At 42.3% G+C, this 18,924-nt stretch overlaps 1 protein-coding gene across 10 annotated transcripts in view; it reads left to right on the top strand.

The window, feature by feature from the left end:
* The window catches only part of Atp1a2 (ATPase Na+/K+ transporting subunit alpha 2), a 71,951-nt gene that overhangs the window by 21,256 nt on the left and 31,771 nt on the right, over positions 1-18,924 (top strand). For 5 of the 10 annotated variants that reach the window (XM_074047701.1, XM_074047702.1, XM_074047699.1 and 2 more), the window contains exons 21-28: positions 1,082-1,183; positions 1,330-1,421; positions 11,028-11,191; positions 11,380-11,439; positions 13,758-13,961; positions 14,516-14,629; positions 16,728-16,862; positions 17,138-17,255. In XM_074047701.1, the coding sequence (XP_073903802.1) occupies positions 1,082-1,183; positions 1,330-1,421; positions 11,028-11,191; positions 11,380-11,439; positions 13,758-13,961; positions 14,516-14,629; positions 16,728-16,862; positions 17,138-17,255 (989 nt within the window). Of the gene's footprint in view, positions 1-1,081; positions 1,184-1,329; positions 1,422-2,386; positions 4,337-10,454; positions 10,741-11,027; positions 11,192-11,379; positions 11,440-13,757; positions 13,962-14,515; positions 14,630-16,727; positions 16,863-17,137; positions 17,271-18,924 lie in introns of those variants that run through there. The other 5 variants (XR_012438876.1, XM_074047704.1, XM_074047705.1 and 2 more) reach the window with 5 other exon arrangements.

The following is an 18,924-nucleotide window of genomic DNA, read 5'->3' as shown; positions in this document are numbered from 1 at the left end:
TTCTAACAAATTTTAAATAGGGAAGTATATTATTTACTAATTAACAAATGCAACTTGAGAGACAAAAATCATTTAAATGTGGCCTTTACTGAAGAAAAACAAGAGAGTCATTGGTGAGTGAAAAGTTGGGGAACCTTTGGCTTCAGTCATAAAGAGGCATTGTGCATAAGACTACAAAGGATCAAGTAATATGACTGATGACTTTCTGTGTTCCAGAGCTTTCCATATAACATCTCCCTTAATATCCCCCAGCAACTCGATGATATAAAGGTAAAATCTTTTTTACAGAGAAGGAGCACATAGCTCAGAGAGGTTGAGATTGTTTACCATCCAAAGCCAGGAAGTGGCAGAGCTGAGAATAGGCTCCACCTGTCTGACTTCCAGAAACTTCCCTCAGAGCCTTGCTCTGGTCTGCTTTCCAGTTCTGATGTAGTGAACATATGTTAACCACTGAGTGTCCCCTGGGCTAAGTACTTTAGAAACATCCTCTTCTTTACTCAATATCTTTGATGAACCACCATGAGGGTTGTAAGAAACACAGAAATATAAGACATGCATAAGCTCTGCACCAAAGGAGTTTTCAAAGAACCTTGTTTGTTTGTGGGTTGTGTTTGTTTTTGAAACAGGGTCTTACTATGTAGCCCAGACTGACCTTGAACTGACAATCCTCCTGAGCTCTAGGATTATAAGAGTGCCCCATTAACCTATCCTTTCAAAGCATCTTGTTGGAGAGATGACACTTTCCCAGAGCATCTACCTGGAGCAATAACAAGATTATAAGATGCATGAGGGAAAGTCCCTGTTGGTCACTGTATCTCTGGTACAGAATACATCACCCAATACATTAAAAACAAGTAATGAATGTGATAGACAATAATTAGAGGTAAACTCAGTAAGTACAAAATTTTTTTTCTTTGATTGCATAAAGCATGAGAAGAGGGTGTTTAAAGAGGACATAGGAAGATGCCATTTCTAAATCTTCCCTCACATTTCTTCTCTTTTCCCTTCTGCCCCCTCAGGAGTGTCCCTGAATCTCTCCCTCACTACCCACCTTCAAACTCATCTTTCTTTGTCTTTCCAGGAACAAGATCCTGATTTTTGGGCTCCTGGAGGAGACAGCATTGGCTGCCTTTCTGTCTTACTGCCCAGGCATGGGGGTGGCCCTCCGCATGTACCCACTCAAGTGAGTGTCTCTTAAGGTGGCCAAGTGAGTGGCACAGACATGCCCTGGACCCTCTCTAGGATCCAAGTTCTAATCATTTGAATCCTACTTTGTGTGACAATGTGCCAACTCCTGAGGCTCCTGACCCTCTCCTCCACTGCTTTCAGGGTTACTTGGTGGTTCTGTGCCTTCCCCTACAGTCTCCTCATCTTCATCTATGATGAGGTCCGAAAGCTTATCCTGCGGCGATATCCTGGGGGTAAGTACCTCCACCCCACCTGTATCCCACTCCAAAACTCCATACCCACACCCCACTCCCACCTTGCATCCCAGCTCCTGCTCCTTGGAGCCCTTAGATCCTGGCCCCAAGCCCCAGGAACCTGCCCTCCTGCCCGCTTCCTCTCAGATTCTATGTCCCACCTAATTGACCATGGGGCTCCAAGGTCCCAGCCTTCTCCTGAAGTCACAGAATATTTGAATTAGAAGGGCCCTTCAAGATCATCTAGTCACCTCACCTCCATTTTTTACAAATAAAGAGGGGAGGCACACAGATGAATTTACTTGTTCAGGGTCATAAGGCAAGGAGTCACAGAGCTGGCACTAGAACCCAGACCTCCTGATTCCCAGGCATCAATCAGGAGTTTGTTTATTTTTTTCAACAAGCATTTTTGATCACTAATTGAGTTAAAAAGGCATGGCCTACAAACCAAATACAGTCATGTTTCGTTTACCGTGCCCACTATTTTGTATTTGTGTGGTTTTTAATTGGCGTAGTATCTACAATTTAGGGGCTTCCACATAAAATCTGAATTTCTGACTTCTGAAAAATCAGAACTCTTAGTCCTCTAGCCTCATTTCTTCAAAACACTGGTGACTTCACAACACCTGCTCCCACAGTCACATGTGTTACCTGAGAGCCCTGTAGGCATTTGCCTTGTAGGCATTTGCATTTTTAGCCTCCACAGTGCTAAATACAAGTCTTCCCTGAAGACAGGTTCCTCCTCTCCTCCCTCTAACCTACAGCCCCGCCCATGGCCCAAAGTCTCTCCTTCCTCCCCTTCTGCAGCTGCTTCCCTCCACCTCCTCCCCCCAAGCCTCTCTTTCCACCTGGCCTAAGCTACATAACACTCCTCCCCACCCACCCACCCCCACCCCAACAAACACACTGGTCTCTTGCTTCCTTTTGAGCTTACACTGCTACCTTTACTCCAATCTCTCTAACAGGCTGGGTGGAGAAGGAGACATACTACTGAGCTCACTGAAAGAAGAGGAGGGTACCAGAGAAATGGGGTGCTCTGGAAATGTTGCAGGGAAGGTGGTGTAGTGAGATGGAAAAGCCTGGGGTGGTGTTTTGGGGAATGATTTGGGAGAGAGTAAAGCAATTCAGCAGGCTAACTTGATGGGAGTGGGTAAATAAGCTTGGAATGATCACGCTGTAGACCTGTGAACACATGTTAGGGTCCCCTGCCCAGATCCTTTTCCATCCCACTCCACCATGTTGAAGAATTGGGGCTTACCCCAGCCCTCCCCATGCCCTAGCCCTTCACCCACACTCCTACTCAAATAGTCAACATCTGAAGGCAGAGACCTGTGTAATCTGGAAGAAGGAAACCCTCTCAGATCACCACATGTCCATTTATGTCTCCACGCTCCTTATGCTCTCACCCCTCCTTAGCTTCCTGCCTGACTGTCCCCTCTGCTTCCCCTCAGACCTTGAAATTACAAAGTCTCCTCCCATGAGTGCAAGAGCCTTAGGCCAGAAAGGGAAGCTGATTGGAGAGGCCAGGCCTGTTCCCCCAGTCAAGGCCAGTTAGAAACTCAAGAGGAAAGCTGGCAGCAGGTGGGAGGTTGGGGGGAGAGACAGCAAAGGAAGTGAGGCGGGAAAGGAGAGATATACCACTAATGACCAAAAGTTGGACTTGTCTTGAGGTATATGGCATGGCCGTCAGCTCTGCCCTTTTAGACTATCCCAGGCCAAACTCCTATCTCATCAGAGTAGCAGCAGCGATAGGACCAGATTGTGTGCTACCAAATGTCCCTCTGGCTCTTGGCTGGTGGTCCTCTAGGTCCATGAGGCCCAGATGTCACAGTAGCTCCAGCTGTCTCAATCACATGCTCTTGGCAACACCCCACCCTTTAGAATATTAAGTCCTCAGGTATTCATTCCATGCTGTTCCTGGACCCCAGACAGCTGCCAGTTCTCTCTCAGTCCCCACTCCCTTCCAACTCCATGCCCACCCTGATGAAACCGCATCATTCCCAGAACTGCCAAGCCAGCCCCAGAAAAGGAATCCTGGCCATTGGCTGGAATTGGGGTGAAGTTTCCAGAACATTCCTGTCTTCCGGGGATATGCAGAATCAGCTTAGGTCATGACATGGCCAGAACCTTTGGACAGAGGGAAAATATTAAGACCTGTCTGAGTCCTCAGATAGTAAGGTCACTCCCCAGACACAAGTGCCCTTCACACTGATGATCATTGTGCCCACTTACTCTGAGATGGGGAGTTGGCTTCAGGTTCCTATGGTAGATACTTTTCTTTCCTTTAACCCTCTCCAGCTAACACTTTTGCTGTGCAGGCAGTTCTGCCCATTCTCTAAGCCTGGCTTAGAAGACACTGGGAATGCCCTCCATAGAGAAATAGAGAAGCCAAGAAAGTTAGACAGACACCTAAGGAAAATGGAAGGCCTAAGGCAGCAAGGAAGGACAAAAGACAAATTTTAGGTCAGGTCCATAAATAGCCTCCCAATGGTTATTATCTCATTGCACTGGAATTTTGCTTTATCAGAAGTACTTTGAAATAAGTGAGTCATTGCCTTGTGTTAGAAATCTAAATGGAATACCATCACTTTTATTTGAGATTGATTAATTTGAGAATATGGACTGTGGGCAAAATTTATCTGTGCACAATCAATAAAAATGGCATTTGTTTAGGAAATTAAAAGCATAGGCAGTATTGCTGGGGTGGCACAGTTAGCCTATCTAAAACTAGACTTTACAAGCACTTTAGGAATATCCATTTAGAAGTAGCAAATGCATGGGCTAATTATCAATCCTGATGTATTTGTTAAAGAAACATCTACAGGATCTTTACTGGTGACTTGTAAGTCACTAGTTTGAGGTACTATATATGTACTTGAAAATAATAAAGTTGCATTTCTTTATGAAAAAAGAAATCTCTTCCATAATTGATTTTTATATTCATACTTGCCTCCTCCCAAATTTCAGTATTGGTATGTATGCTGAGACAGGACTTGGCTTGTAGCGAGAACAATACAGAGAACACAAGTGATCAGGGAACAGACGGTGCTGGTACAGAAAGCTAGAGGGGAAGAAGTTAGACTACAAAATAACCTAGAAAAAAAAATACAGGAGGACACCCTTCTTCATGGCCAATTCTACCCCAAGAGCCAGAAGGTCTTGTCCAGGACAGCAAAAAACATGTGAGTCTATAAGGGCCCAAACATTATGGCCACTTCTGCTTTCTCTGTTCCAGATGAAAATCAGGCCACTTTTAATTTGACAAGGTAGGGGCAGGGGGTGATTGTTGAGGAATGTGACAATCAGTACCGATTTATAGTCTATACTACACACAGAGCTTGTTCTGGGGGACATCTTTAGGGGACAAAGGTAATGTGGATGCAGCCTTGAAATTCACCTGAGGTACTGATGAGCTTCTTGGGTGGGGTTTGACAAGCAGTAAGGAAGGATGCTGTGTCCTGGAGATGGAGGGGTGGATGGGTGGTGTGCGTTCCTCCAGGGGTCTCTGGGAATGAAAAACACTAGGATATCAGAGTAACAGTCAGAAGTCAGTTCCTGCCTGAATCTTATCCTGGCCCTTTATTCAACTCTAATGGTGATAGTGATGGTGACTGTCATAGCACTGCTTGCAGGTGCAGTAACTGCAGCTCATTTTGTGCCATAATGATATCAGGCTTTTATTTGTAAAATTTTGATTAAACTTTCTTTAATCTCACTTTAGGACTTTTATTGTTGATGGCCCCTCTGCCAAGAACACTTTCCCCTCACATGCCTGGCTTCCTTCAGATCACTCCTTAAACATTACCTCCTCAGAAAGGTCCCCACAGTCCACCTCCATGTTAATAAAGTAACACTCCTGATACCTTTGCTCCATTCTCTTTGCTTTTATTCATAAATACTCACTAACTCAAATGTAAGTAGGTAGATGGATGGATGGACAGATGATAGATAAATAGATGTAATATGTAAAAATATATACATATCAGGTTGGAGGTAGGTCAGTGGTAGAGTATTTATTTAGCATGTGTGGCTGGGGCCATGGCTTAAGTGGCAAAGCACTTGCCTAACAAGCATGAGGCCCTCAGTTCAAACCCCAGTCCCACACACACACACACACAAAGAATTATTTAGCATGTGTGATACCCTGGGTTTGCCTAGCATTCCACATATATATGTACATTTGTACATGTATCTATATGTACATATATTTTTTCATTGGTTTTTTAACTTACGCTTTTATTTGTTTATCTGACTCTTCCAGAATTAGTTCCATAAAGACAGGGCTTTTTCTTCTTTTGTTTTACTTTGGTTTCTGTTGTTGCTTTGCTATACAGTCTTGCTATTAGAGCTCAGGCTGACCTCAAACTCACTATGTGGCCCAGGCTAGCTTTAAATTTGCAATCCTCTTGCCTTAGCTTCCCAAGTCATAGAATGACAGGTGTGCACCACTGTGCTAGGTTTTTGTTGTGTTGTTGACCACCTTTATTCTTAGCACCTAAAACAATGTCTGAACACACATTAGGCAATTAACAAGGATTGGCTGGATAACCAAAGGAATTCTCACAGTAATCCAGTATTATTGATCTCCAATTTACAGGTGAGAATATGGAGGCTCAGAAGGTTAAATCATGTGCTCAGAATCTCAAAGGTACTTAGCATAAGAAACAGGATTCAAACTTGGGCCAGTCTGGCTCCAGGGCCAGCCCTCTGCACTACCGTGCCATATTCATCTGCACCAGCAAGCACAGAAAGCCTGTGACAGCCCAATGACTTAGTGAAGTGTGGAGGCTGTGAAGGAGCCAGGAATTTGTGGACAATGGCCATGCAGCAATAGGGGCTAGACAGACTCACACAATGAGAACCAGAGAAAGGGAGAAGACTTGGTCTTAAATATGTAGGAGGGGTTAAGAAAAATGATGCAAAGAGACGCAACCATCTGCTAGAGGCTCTCAGTGAAGAGATGAGAGCATCTTTCTGTTGAGAAGGTAAGGCCACCCTCTGGCCCAGGGAGCACACTTCGCATGGCATTTTGCTTCTATCTGCAGAACAGGAAATGTGATAATTCACCAGAGACAGATGACAAACTAAATATCTAAAATGCTAAAAATGCTGCAAAAAAGGAAATGATTAGACCACTATTAAAGGAAGACATTTAATACAAAAATGAGTCTCAAAAACATTTTTGGCTCCAGAGAATTCAATGGGGAGTCTTTTCCAAAGTCATCAAAAAATATCCTTATATTATTTAAACCATACTAGAGTATAGAAAAGAGTTTTGTGTTGCCCAGTCTATTTTATGAGATAAGTACCATTTTGATAAAAATTTGCAATACATATAATAACTTGACTATTGCTGGAGGGAAATATATTGCCAGGAAAATGTAACTAAACAACTTGTATTGATGAAGAATAATTAATCATTTCAAATGGTTCCAAAAAGGCTACCAGTAAAATTCAGTAGCTACCCCTGACCTGATCCAAATGTTGGAGGAAAAAAATACTGGAGAATATAATCATGTTCAGAGCAGAGAGGAAGGAATGAAGTCTAGAAAATAGTAACAGCAAATACAACAGAAAGGATAGTAACAACATATGAAATCTTGTATAAGGAGTAAAGTTGAAATAAGCCAGATACAGTGGTTCGTACTTATAATCCCAGCTACCAGGAAGGTGGAGATCAGAGGATTAGTTTGAGGCGAGCCTCAGCAAAAAAAAAAAGGTAATGTGAGAGATCTTATCAAAAAAACGAGCCACCGTGGTGCACATCTGTCATCCCAGTTATTTGGGAAGCACAGATAGGAGGAACGAGGGTCTAAGACTGGCATAGGCAAAAAGCAAGAGACCCTATCTGAAAAATAACTAAAAACTGGGTGCTAATGGCTCATGCCTATAATCCTTGCTACTTGGGAAGATGAGATCAGGAGGACTGCAGTTCAAAGCCACCTGGGCAAAAAGTTCACAAGACCACATCTCAACCAATAGCTGAGTGAGGTGGTATTCACTTATCTCAGCTACTCAGGAGTCTGAAATCAGAAGGATCATGGTTCCAGGGCAGCCTGGGCAAAAAAGTTCACAAGACCCCATCTCAAAAATAACCAGAGCAAAAAGGGCTCTAGAGCATTTGCTTACCAAGTACAAGGCCTGGAGTTCAATGCCCAGTACCACCCCCCCAAAAAAGTCAACAAAAGGTCAAAATAAAGAGACAGTGTAGTAAATAAAAACATATTATTTTGTATAAAGAACACAATTACCTACAAAATCCAAAGAAGACAGCCAAAACAAAGCACCATCAACCACAACACAAAAGCCAGGAAGCACCAAGCTCAATGTTACAGGGTACATATATACAATTTTAAATGTATCCCTAAATATTAGAGAGATATAAAATAGAGCACAAAGAGCTTCTATTCACATCTGAACCAAAATAAATTACACTCAGGATTTAGTGTGTGCAACATATGGTGTTAAAGAAAATTTAAAAGCAGGATGAGGGAAATAAAAACATGAAAACATGGAGAGCTAAACTTGACTTCTGTAGTAAGGATAAAAATTAAGTACTATAAAAGAGTCAATTCATTATCAATCAAAATCTTTGCTATATTTTTATAAAACATAACATGTTCATTGTGACATTCTGTTGCAAGAGTAATCAGGCAAGAATCTGAGTTTTTAAATCAGTAATTATGAAGTAAATGAATAGGTAACTGTAATGCTAACCTTTTTACCCCAACCGATTTTAAACACTTCAGACCAAAGGGGCTTCATTATCAAAATCTGATAACATTAAGATGAAATTTGAAAACTCATCACTCATTCAGCATCGATTCATGAACTGTTTGTAGACCAGCAGCTCTGTGCCAGGCACTATTCCAGGGTCTGGGTATGTAGCCATGAATACGCCAGGAAAGGTCATGGAGGAGACAGCAAGTCAACAGATCAACAGGCAGGATAACTTCAGAAGGTGAACAATGCTGTGAAGTAGGAGCAGTAAGCTGGCAGCAGGTGCTATCAGAGAAGATCACTCTGAAGAGGTGAACTTTTGAGCTAAGGATCAGAACTGGGTTTCCAAAAATAATTACAATTGATTGTTATCTCCACAAATTTGCTTCTGAAGACCTCTCGCATGTAAGGCTAAGTGTCATCCCAGAAAGATGTGTAAATGAATTTAATAATTTTAACTTTAATTCTCTCTTTACTCCTGTCAAAGACTGGGAGATAATGTTTGCAATGTCAATGACAAGGGGTTCTACAAATTAATTTAAATAAATCAATAGAAAGTTGAGCAAATGGCAAGAATAACAATTCACAAAAAAGGAAAAGGAACTCCAGAAAGCCAATAAAAGGAAGAGAAAATGCTCACAAAGATGATAAAGAAATGCAAAGCAAAACTACAAAATATCCAATAAAGGTCATCCAGCATAGAGAGGAGACATCTTGCATCTCGTTGCTGGGCTGTAGATAGGTAAAGCCCTTTTAAGGAGCAGTTGGCAGAATATTTTAAGATTTTAAATGAGTGTACCCTGTGAGTCAGCAACAGAAATCGATTCTACAGAAATAGAGACTGAAGCTACCCTATAACAAGATTGCCATTGTGGCAATGTTTTTAACGGTTAAAAAAAATGAAAAATAATCCTATAAATCCATCCGTAGTGGGAATGATTAACAAGTCATGGTCAATACAGAATATGGAAAACCATGAGGATGCTGGGAAAGATAAGCTTATATACCTGACAAATTGATAAATGAAAGGAGAATCCAATGACTGTGTAAAAAATAAAAACACATCTCCTTGTAAAGGTCTCTATTTGTGTAAACATAGGGAAAAGACTGGAAGGACTATAGCAAGTTAACAGCAGTCACCTCAGGTTGAAGGAGTTGGGAGTTTGGAGAAAGGGAGAGGATAACTTCCAATTTCTATTTTATGCTTTTCTTTTTGAGATAGGGTCTTGCTATGTAGCCCAGGCTGGCCTCTAATTCTTAGTCTTCCTGCATTGGCTCCCAAGTGCTGGGATTACTTTATTTTATACATTTTTAATAAAGAAGAAAAATCCAATCTACTAAGGAAGCAAACCCAGACAAAAAGGGAGCATTTCCTCCAGTGAATTTTTTTTGTGGGGGGGAGTGGTACTGGGGTTTGACCTCAGGGTCTTATGGTTGCTAGACAGGCCACTCCATCAGCCCTTTTTTGTGTTGGGTTTTTTCAAGATAGGGTCTCATGAACTATTTTCCTAGGCTGGGTTTGAACCATGATCCTGTTGATCTCTGCCTCCTGGGTAGCTAGGATTAGAGGTGTGAACCACCTGGCATTCATAGTGAATTTGAAGGAGGATAGCATCAGTACCAAGACAGATGTTTTCAGGTAGAGTCATATTTTTTAAAACCATGCCAAACCAAAATGCAGTGAAGTAAATATCAAACAACAGAAAACGCATGTGATACACACAGCTAACAAATCTGTACAAATGATTGACAGAAACATATTGCTACTTCAGCTCCTCAGATACTATTGAATCTGAATTTGCATATAAAACATATAAAGCCACTGAGATGTCAGAGAAGGTGAAGAGATAAGTACATCATTTTAAAATGAGGAAACACTGTGTCATCACATGGAACAGTATAGCTTTCCTCTAAGAAGAACGGTACATTAAACAACAGATAAAACTGTTAATACCAAATTCAAGCTATTACTATAGATAACAGATACTGGGCTTTACATAGAGCACCTCACTTTCTTATTCTTGCCACCCTTCAAGGCAGAAAAGGAAAGAAAGGAACAGAGAGGTTAGTTAATTTACCCAAAGTCACACACCTGATATGCAGAGGAGTCAGAATTCAAACCCAGGAAGGATTCCAAAGCCCAAGATCTGATCTATTTGACTAGCTGATCTCCAAAATTCGGTGTTGATAAAGAAGTGCACCTCATTTAAAAAAGCATGCGTGAGTACACACATATGCACACACACACACACACACACACAGAGTACTTGCTTTATTTTTATTTTTTTAAGTCAGCTATCTGAGGTATCTCTTAAGGCTCCAGAAGTCACAGGACATAAACAGCTTTGTTCTATTTTGTCCTCAGACCCAAATTCTCTGTGTGACAGAACCAGCTCCAGTTTTCCTCAAACTCAAAGATGAGACTTTTGAGTTCTTGGTTAGAACTTCCATGAGGCCATTATGATGCCAGGCCTGGGTTGTTGCCATGGCATCCACAGGGCCTAGGACTGGGGCTCTCACCTTCCCTGAAGCTCACTCAGGTCTCCTAGCTCTGCTGCACTTCCCACCTGCTAAGCACCTGTGTACCTTCATCACTAAGGTACCTAGTTTCCCTCACATCACTCTTTATTTCCCCCACAGCCACAGCTACTCTTCACTGTTCTACCTCCTGGCTAACATCCAGAGCCCAGGCTCTTCTGTCTGACCCTCACCTGCCCCCTCACTTTTCCTTTTCACACCCTTGCACTGACTCCGTTACCCCTGCTCTTCTACTCCCTCTGACTCTACCTACCACACTGTTCTCCCCTCTTTCTGCTCCAGCCCACTCCCTCCTCTCCTCCTCCCCTGTCCCTCACTCCCTCACTGTCTTTGCCTTCTTCTTACCAGTTGAGCTGGGTCAGCTATATCCAGGGATCATCATGGAGCTTGAAGGGAAGAAAGAGACCATGGCTCCTCATACACAGAATCCAAGCTTAACACCTGAAAGTAGTAAGAAGAAAACAGTGAAAAAGAAGAAAGATATGGAAGAACTGAAGAAGGAAGTACTCATGGTGAGAACATCCAAGACAATTGCCCTTGAAAATATCCCTCAACCTTCCACCTGATGGTCTTTTAACATCTTACCTTAAGAGCAAATCACACAGACCAGGGCTGTCCTCTTCTCCAGTGTTTTTCCCCCTCTCCCTGCAAATGACCTGGGGTCACCAACTCTCCCTCGATGACTCTACTGTCTCCTTAGGAGGATCACAAATTGACCTTGGAAGAGCTGAGTGCCAAGTACTCTGTGAACCTGACCATGGTGAGTAATGAACTCCCTGAGGGAAGAAGAGGGTCTCCAGCTCTGACTTTGAGGCTGCCAGGACAAAGCAGAGCTAGAAATCAAGTCCCCTAACTTCAAGCCCAGTGTTCATACCTCTTACCCTTGGCCTGGCCAAGTTCCACAGGACACTACTTGAATGATAATGGTAAATACCCCAAAGAGAGTTTAGAACTAGATACGACAGTAAAAAGGGTTTAGGACCTTTCTTCTCATTTTGTCCCAAGAACCCCATTATATTCTTAAAATTTATCATCGACCCCAACGAGCTTATGTGAGTTACAGTTATCTATATTTACCATATTAGAAATTAAAATTCAGAAATTTGAAAAGTGTTTCACAACTCATTTAAAAATAATAAGAGGGATAAAGTTGTGGCTCAGGTAGAATGCTTGCCTAGAATGCACAAGGCCCTGGATTCAATCCTCAGCGACACAAATAATAAATAAATAAAATGTTCATTGATTTATTTATAGTGCTAGGATTGAACCCAGGTGCTTGCAGATGCTCTACCACTTAGGTACACCTCTAAAGAGCATCTGCAAGGCCTTGGATTTGATCCCCAGCACTGTGAAAGAAAGAAGGAAGGAAGAGAGGGAGGAAGAAGAGGGAGGGAGGGAGGAAGGAAGGGAAGAAGGAAGGAAGAGAGGGAAGGAAGGAGGGAGAGAGGGAGGGAGGAATAGTAAACTCATTAATATTAATAAATTAATACCACTAATATTTTGGGAGCCCAGGCTTGGTGTTTCACACCTGCAATCCCAGTTACTTGAGAAGAGGAGGTAGGAGGATCTCTGTTTGAGGCTGCCCAGGCAAAAGCATGATACCCATCTGAAAAACAAAGTAAGAGTAAAAAGACTAGGACCATGGCTCAAGTGGTGGAGCACAAGTGTGAGTCTTTGAGTTCAATCCCTGGTACTGCCAAATAATAATAATAAAATATTTTTGGCCAAATAACTATATTTTCCAAAATAAAAAACTAGTGTGATCCTAGTTTTTGCAAAACTCTTTCATGTCTAGCTTTTAAATAGAAGCTACTGGATTCTCATACCTTTCCTGTTTTAAATTTATTGTGATACATCATGTGTCATGTCATCTTTGGAAAATCCCATGTATTTGTCAGCTTTATGTCACTGTGACAAAATACTTGAGATAAATAACTTAAAAGAAAGGATTTATTTTGGCTCACAGTTCCAGAGGTTTCAGTCCATGGTCACTTGGCTCTGTTGTTTCTGGGCCTAAGGTGAGGCAGAGCATTGTGGCAGGGAGCAGTGACCTATCTCATGACAGACAAGAGGCAGAGAGAGAGGGACAAGGGCCAGGGGCACCCCTCCCCCCATGACCTACTTTCTCCAACTAGGCCCTATTTCTTCTGCCATCTCCCAATAGCACTATCAGCTGGAGACCAAATCTTTAGCACATGGCCTTTGGGGGCATTTAAGATCCAGACCGTAACATTTACCATACACTCTTGGTTTGCTTTATTAATTTTTTTTCCCAAGGCAGGGTCTCACTGTGTAGCGTAGGCTGCCCTGGAACTTGTTTGTACCCCAGACTGGGTTGGAACTTGAGATCCTCCTACCTCAGCCTTCTGAGTGCTGGGATTATAGGTGTGCCCAACCTATACACTCTTGAGAATGACAGTGAAAAAAGCAGTGATTTAAAATTATTATGAAAAGCTTTTAGACTCCCTGAAAGAGTCTTGGGGCCCCCTGGGTTTTTCTAGGGGAGGTTGGAAAGAAGATAAGAGGGTTGGTAGATTCTATTATCATGTTCGTTTAGAGGAAGCCTAGAATGAAAGTCAATGTTTTCATGACTTTAGTTGTTTGGTTTTTTTTCCTTTTTCCAAGTTGAAGAGCCAAAGTGTGGCTGTCAGTATGTTATCAACATCATGGATTGTAGCTCATCACTGCATTAGCCTTGGACACGATAATTTATATATATTTATCTCCCCACTTGAGCTTCTTAAGAGTAGAGGCCATGTTTATTCATGTTGGTATTCTCGGCACCTATCACAGTCCTAGGCACCAAAACAGATACTCAAGTTCAAAAAGATGTGTAAGTCAATCCACAATAATAAACTCTTCCTATGGAAGCATGCTATGTGATGTCCCTTCTATACTGCAAAATTTTAAAACCTTATCTAGGAAGACCCTCCAGATTAATGTTCAGAGAGATACTTTGGTCTCCACCTATTCTGGGGTTATGAATGGCAAGGCCCCTCCACCACCACCACCACCCCCTTTGCTATAATCGCCTCTTGTTTTCACAGCTTTCCATCCATCCATTTCTTCTCCACACAGGGCCATAACCCAGAAAAGGCAAAAGAAATCCTGATTCGAGATGGACCCAATATACTGACTCCTCCCCACACCACCCCAGAGTGGGCCAAATTCTGCAAACAACTGTTTGGTGGCTTCTCTCTCCTGCTGTGGATTGGTTCCATTCTCTGCTTCTTGGCCTATGGCATCCAGCAGCATTTTGATGATGAACCTACTAAAGATAATGTGAGTCTGTTCGACCAATACTGGCCAGCCCAGTCCCTGCTTAGGCCCTGAAACTCTTCTTCTCAACAGCCTAGCTTTCCTGAAGTCTTCTAGCCCCAATCTCAAAAGTCTAGCACTTTCTAAGAAAGCCCTTGGTCCATCCTGGTTCCTCTAGCCTTTCTCTTAGAAATCCCTGGATCCTCAGAAACTCTCCTTTTATGATCTTCCCAGTTGATCATCAAAGCACTTTGCAGTAAACCTTTCTCCTTCCCCAGAACTTTACCTCTTCATCTCATTCATTGCCTCCCTAGCTATCTGCCCTCCACCCGTGAATAGCCATCCTGGAGAGGAAGAGTCAGGCTTCTCTGACCTGAGATTTTTCTGATCACTCATCATAGCTCAGGAAGCCAAGTGTGTTAGCCCTATCTCAGATTCTTCTCAGCCCCTCAGCCCTCCAACTCAAGCCCATGTTTTTTTCTACCTGGATAAGTGGCTGTTACCTTTGCAAGCTGATTTTCTGAGGACAAAGAGGGAGAAATGGACCCACTGATGAGCCTGTCTTTCCCCATCCCCAGCTATATTTGGGCGCCGTACTAGCTGTCGTGGTCATCGTCACTGGCTGCTTCTCCTATTATCAGGAGGCCAAGAGCTCCAAGATCATGGAGTCTTTTAAGAACTTGGTACCACAGGTAGGACTGGCATGGGAGAATTAAGTGAAAGGTGCAGAATGTGACCAAATTACATAGTTATTCAGTCTCCTGGAGAATTATCTCCTACACTGAGTGAACCAAGTGAGGCTGGTGATGAGGGGCCAGGTACTCTTTTAGGCCTTAAAAGTACTAGGAAAAGCTGTAAAATCCTGAGAAGGACACACCACCAAGTAGTAGTCTAGTCTGGAAGGCACAATTGGACTCCAGTGAGGAAAACACCATACACCCAAATGAGAATATTCTATTTTTAAAAAGGCAGGAGTTGGTGAGCAGGCTGAATGCTTCAAATGTCAGTGACATTGAAAACAATGAACAGCTGTGGAAATGCTTCAGTTTAAAGGAGGCTAAAGAGACACAACAACTCAATGTAGTGCTAGCCCTAGACCTGTTGCTGTGCTGAAGGAGAAAATGATGCTTCCAAAGATATTTTGGGCAAGCATGAAGCCCTAAGTTCAAATTCTAGTCCCCCCTCCCCCAAAAAAAGATATTTTGGGTCAATTGACAAAACTGGAATACCGAAGGTAAACTTAAGTGTCATATTGATGTGAAACTCATCGTACTGTAGTTATAGAAGAGAATATCCTAGTTTGCAAGGGCTGGGAGAGAGAGAGATTAGGAAAACAAATGACAAACCAAATGAGGTAAAATATTAATAGGTATATATTGGTAAAGGTTACGTAAGTGTTTCAGGCACTGTTTTTATTATTGCAACTTTTCTGAAAGTTTAAAAGTATTTTCAAATTTTAAAAAATGTAATGTACCTGGAAATGGCATGACAATAGACAGGGCTTCCTAATCATAGGCCTGGAAACTGGTAACAGAATAGGCACCAAAATTTCCCAATAGTATTATTACATTCTAGCATTATAGCCTGTGCTTTTCTTCTTAGGAATCAGCATAATTTAATTTTTTCCTTTGGTAAGAGTTTTGGGAGATAGTGTTTTGGTAGTGTTGATCTAGCAGCTTGGAGATTAACAGTTTTTACTGGCTAACAAACCACCCCAAAATTTGGTGGCTTGAAATAACATTTTCTTTTTTTGGTAAGACTGATGGTTTTTTTGTGTGCTTGTTTGTTTGGTTTGGGGTTTTTGTTTGGTTTTTGGTGGTACTGGAGTTTAAACTCAGGGCTTCACACTTGCTAGTCAGGCCCTCTTATGCTTTGAGCCACTCCGCCAGCCCCTTTTTGTGATAGGTTTTTTCGAGATAGGGTCTCTCAAAGTATTTGCCCAGGACTGGCTTTGATCCATGATCCTCCTGATCTCTGCCTCCGAAATAGCCAGGATTATAGGCATGAGCCACCAGTGCCTGGCTTAAGGCTGGGGTTTAAACTCAAGGCTTTGTGCTTACAAAGCAGGTGCTCTACTGCTTGCGCCACACCTCCTGTCCATTTTGCTCTGGTTATTTTGGAGATGGGGTCTCATGAACTATTTGCCTGTCTGGCCTCGAACAGCAATCTTGACTTCAGCCTCCCAAGTAGCTAAGATTACAGGCATGAGCCACAGGCACCCAGCTGAAACAACATATCTTTTTCATAATTCTGTGCCTAGCTTGTTGCTGTGGTCAAGTCTAACCTCAGCTGGGTGCTAGGTCATCTAAGGTGACCTTGTGTTCTTGTCTAGGGCCTCAGTTGGGATGACTGGAACAGTTGGGTCCTATCTCCTCGTGATCTCTCTTCTTTCCAGGCTCTTCTTTCATATGAGAACTGAGGGCTTTTCAGCAACAACAGAGCAAGCCCCAACATGCAAGCACTTTTAACCTCTTCATGTATCACACTGCTAATATTCTATGGCCAACTCAAGTCATGTGGCAAATGTTAGGTTTAGGGGGTGGAAATAGACCCTTTCCTCTTGATGGCAAGACCACCAAAGTCACATTGCGAAGGACCCTGAAGGTAGTGATGGTAGGAATATGCAATCTACCAAAGACATTTTCAAGATGTCATGGTGGGTGACATAGTTAAAATAAAGGGGGCGGGGAGAAGGAGTGAGAAGGAAGAAGCTAGGAATAAGAAATTGTAGAATAGGAAAAGGATGGGAGAAGCAGATAGTTTTCTAAACAATTCTGCATTATACTTCAGCAAGCTCTGGTGATTCGAGGAGGAAAGAGGATGCAAATCAATGTAAAAGAAGTGGTGCTGGGAGACCTGGTAGAAGTGAAGGGTGGAGACCGAATTCCTGCTGACCTTCGGCTGATCTATGCACAAAGATGTAAGGTGAAGAGATGGGGAAATCTACAGGAGAGGGCCAACCATGATCTTAAGATATGCTGGGGAGCTGGGCTTGTTAGAGAAAGAAGGATCTTATTATTCCAAATTTTGAGAAATGACAACTGTGAATTAGAGGTTAGAGGTAATAAGGTGCTGGGTTGTATGACTGTTTCTGTATGTCCAAAATAATGATGTTGGTAACAGATAAAGATTTGTCTTTATAAATGAATCTGCTTTTTTTCTCATGATTACCTTACAACCTATCCTCCTTCCCATCCCAGGTGGACAACTCATCCTTGACTGGGGAGTCAGAGCCCCAAAGTCGCTCTACTGATTTCACCCATGAGAACCCTCTGGAAAGCCGAAACCTCTGCTTCTTCTCTACTAACTGTGTGGAAGGTGAATATTGTATCAAAACTAGCATAGATTTGAAAGCAGCAACTGAAACAAAAAGATTTCAAGAACCTTCTGTCCTCTAAAGTATCAGGGTGGGAGGAACTAGTAAACAGTCCAGCTTCTCCATCACTCCCGAGCTCTATGACTTTTGGTGAAAGTCAAAGCCAGCCTTTCTACATCTGCAAAATGATGATGCTAAAAGTCATTGCCCATCAATTTTTGTATGGATTAAATGGGGTTAGCATAAAATGCTCAGCCCAAGGTCTAATACATTGTAAGTGCCCTATAATTGTCAGCTGTTATTCTATCAAGAGAATGGACTATGGTTTAGGTGTAAAAATGACACAGAAAAGAGGAAAATTATTCACCCCAGCTAGATCATTCTTCTAAGATAAACCCTAACTTCTAACTATCCCCTCTCCAAGAGAAGACATTGGCAATGGAAATTCGAGTTACCAGAGGTGCCACTCAGGCTTTGCCAATCATCTTTGGCTTTGCTCCTAGAATATACAGCATCTTTGAATTGGGAGGCAGTTTTGATCAATTGGTAACTAAAAGCTTCAATATCCTTATGTCATTCTTTCCTTTGCCCTTTCTGTTTAAGGAGACCTGAAGACTCCCTGGTATACAATTGAAACCCTTTATTAGTGTTTAAGAATAAATTTTTTAATGTCCAGAAATAGCTGCTTTTTGTTGAGTGCATAAATGCATTTTATTGGATGCACTATGTCAAGAGCTAGAGATATTTTCTGATTCTCACAGTGCTGCACAGCAGGTATATATTATCCTTATTTCATACATGAAAGACTAAGGTTCAAAGAAATTACATGCTCACCACAGAAAGGAGAAGGATGAGAAATTCTAACACAAACCTGGCTCCAAAGCCTGGGGTTTCTCAGAGCCTCTGCTCTGTACTAAATGGTTGCTAAAGACCTCTCTCATAATCAAATTGTCTAATTTGAAAATACTTCAAAAGCTAACATTGAGCTGGGTGCCAGTGGTGCACCTCTGTAATCCTAGCTACTTGGGAAGCTGAGATAGGGAGGAGGATAATGGTTCCAGGCCAGCCAGGGCAAAAAAAGTTTGGGAGACCCCCAACTCAAGGAAAAAAGCTGGGTGTGGTAACTCATGCCTGTCATCCCAGCAACAGTGGGAAGCCTAAAATAGGGGATCCACAGTCCAGGCCAGTCTGGGCAAAAAAAAAAAAAAAAAAAAAGACTCTATTTCCAAAATAGCCAAAAAGGGCTAGAGGCCTGGCTCAAGCAGTGCAGCACCTGCCTTGCAAGCATGAAGCCCTGAGTTTAAACCCCAAAAAATGTTTTTATAAAGAATAACATTGACTGAATAGACACTGAGGAAGAATCCAACCAGAAAATACAAGGCATATTAAAATTGAAAATTTTTAAATTAATTGAATAGAAAAATGCAAGCTAACAAACTTTCTTCAAATAAACTAGATTTCTGCTTTACATTTTAGGATATTTGCTCAGATTTGGCCTTCTGAAGTGGGTTTTTCATCAGCTTAGTATATGCTGCAGACAAGAGGAGGAGGAATGGGTGGTGGCACTCCACATGGGAGACAGGGTCTGTCTGGGCCGATGAGGGTTTAACAGGGGACGAGTGAATCCAAGATGTGGCCAAGAAGATAGAGCTGGGTTGAAGAGGTTCTTGA

The sequence above is a fragment of the Castor canadensis genome, chromosome 11 (genome assembly GCF_047511655.1).
Source record: "Castor canadensis chromosome 11, mCasCan1.hap1v2, whole genome shotgun sequence".
NCBI lineage: Eukaryota > Metazoa > Chordata > Mammalia > Rodentia > Castoridae > Castor > Castor canadensis.
This window is presented reverse-complemented; position numbering and strand designations above follow the sequence as displayed.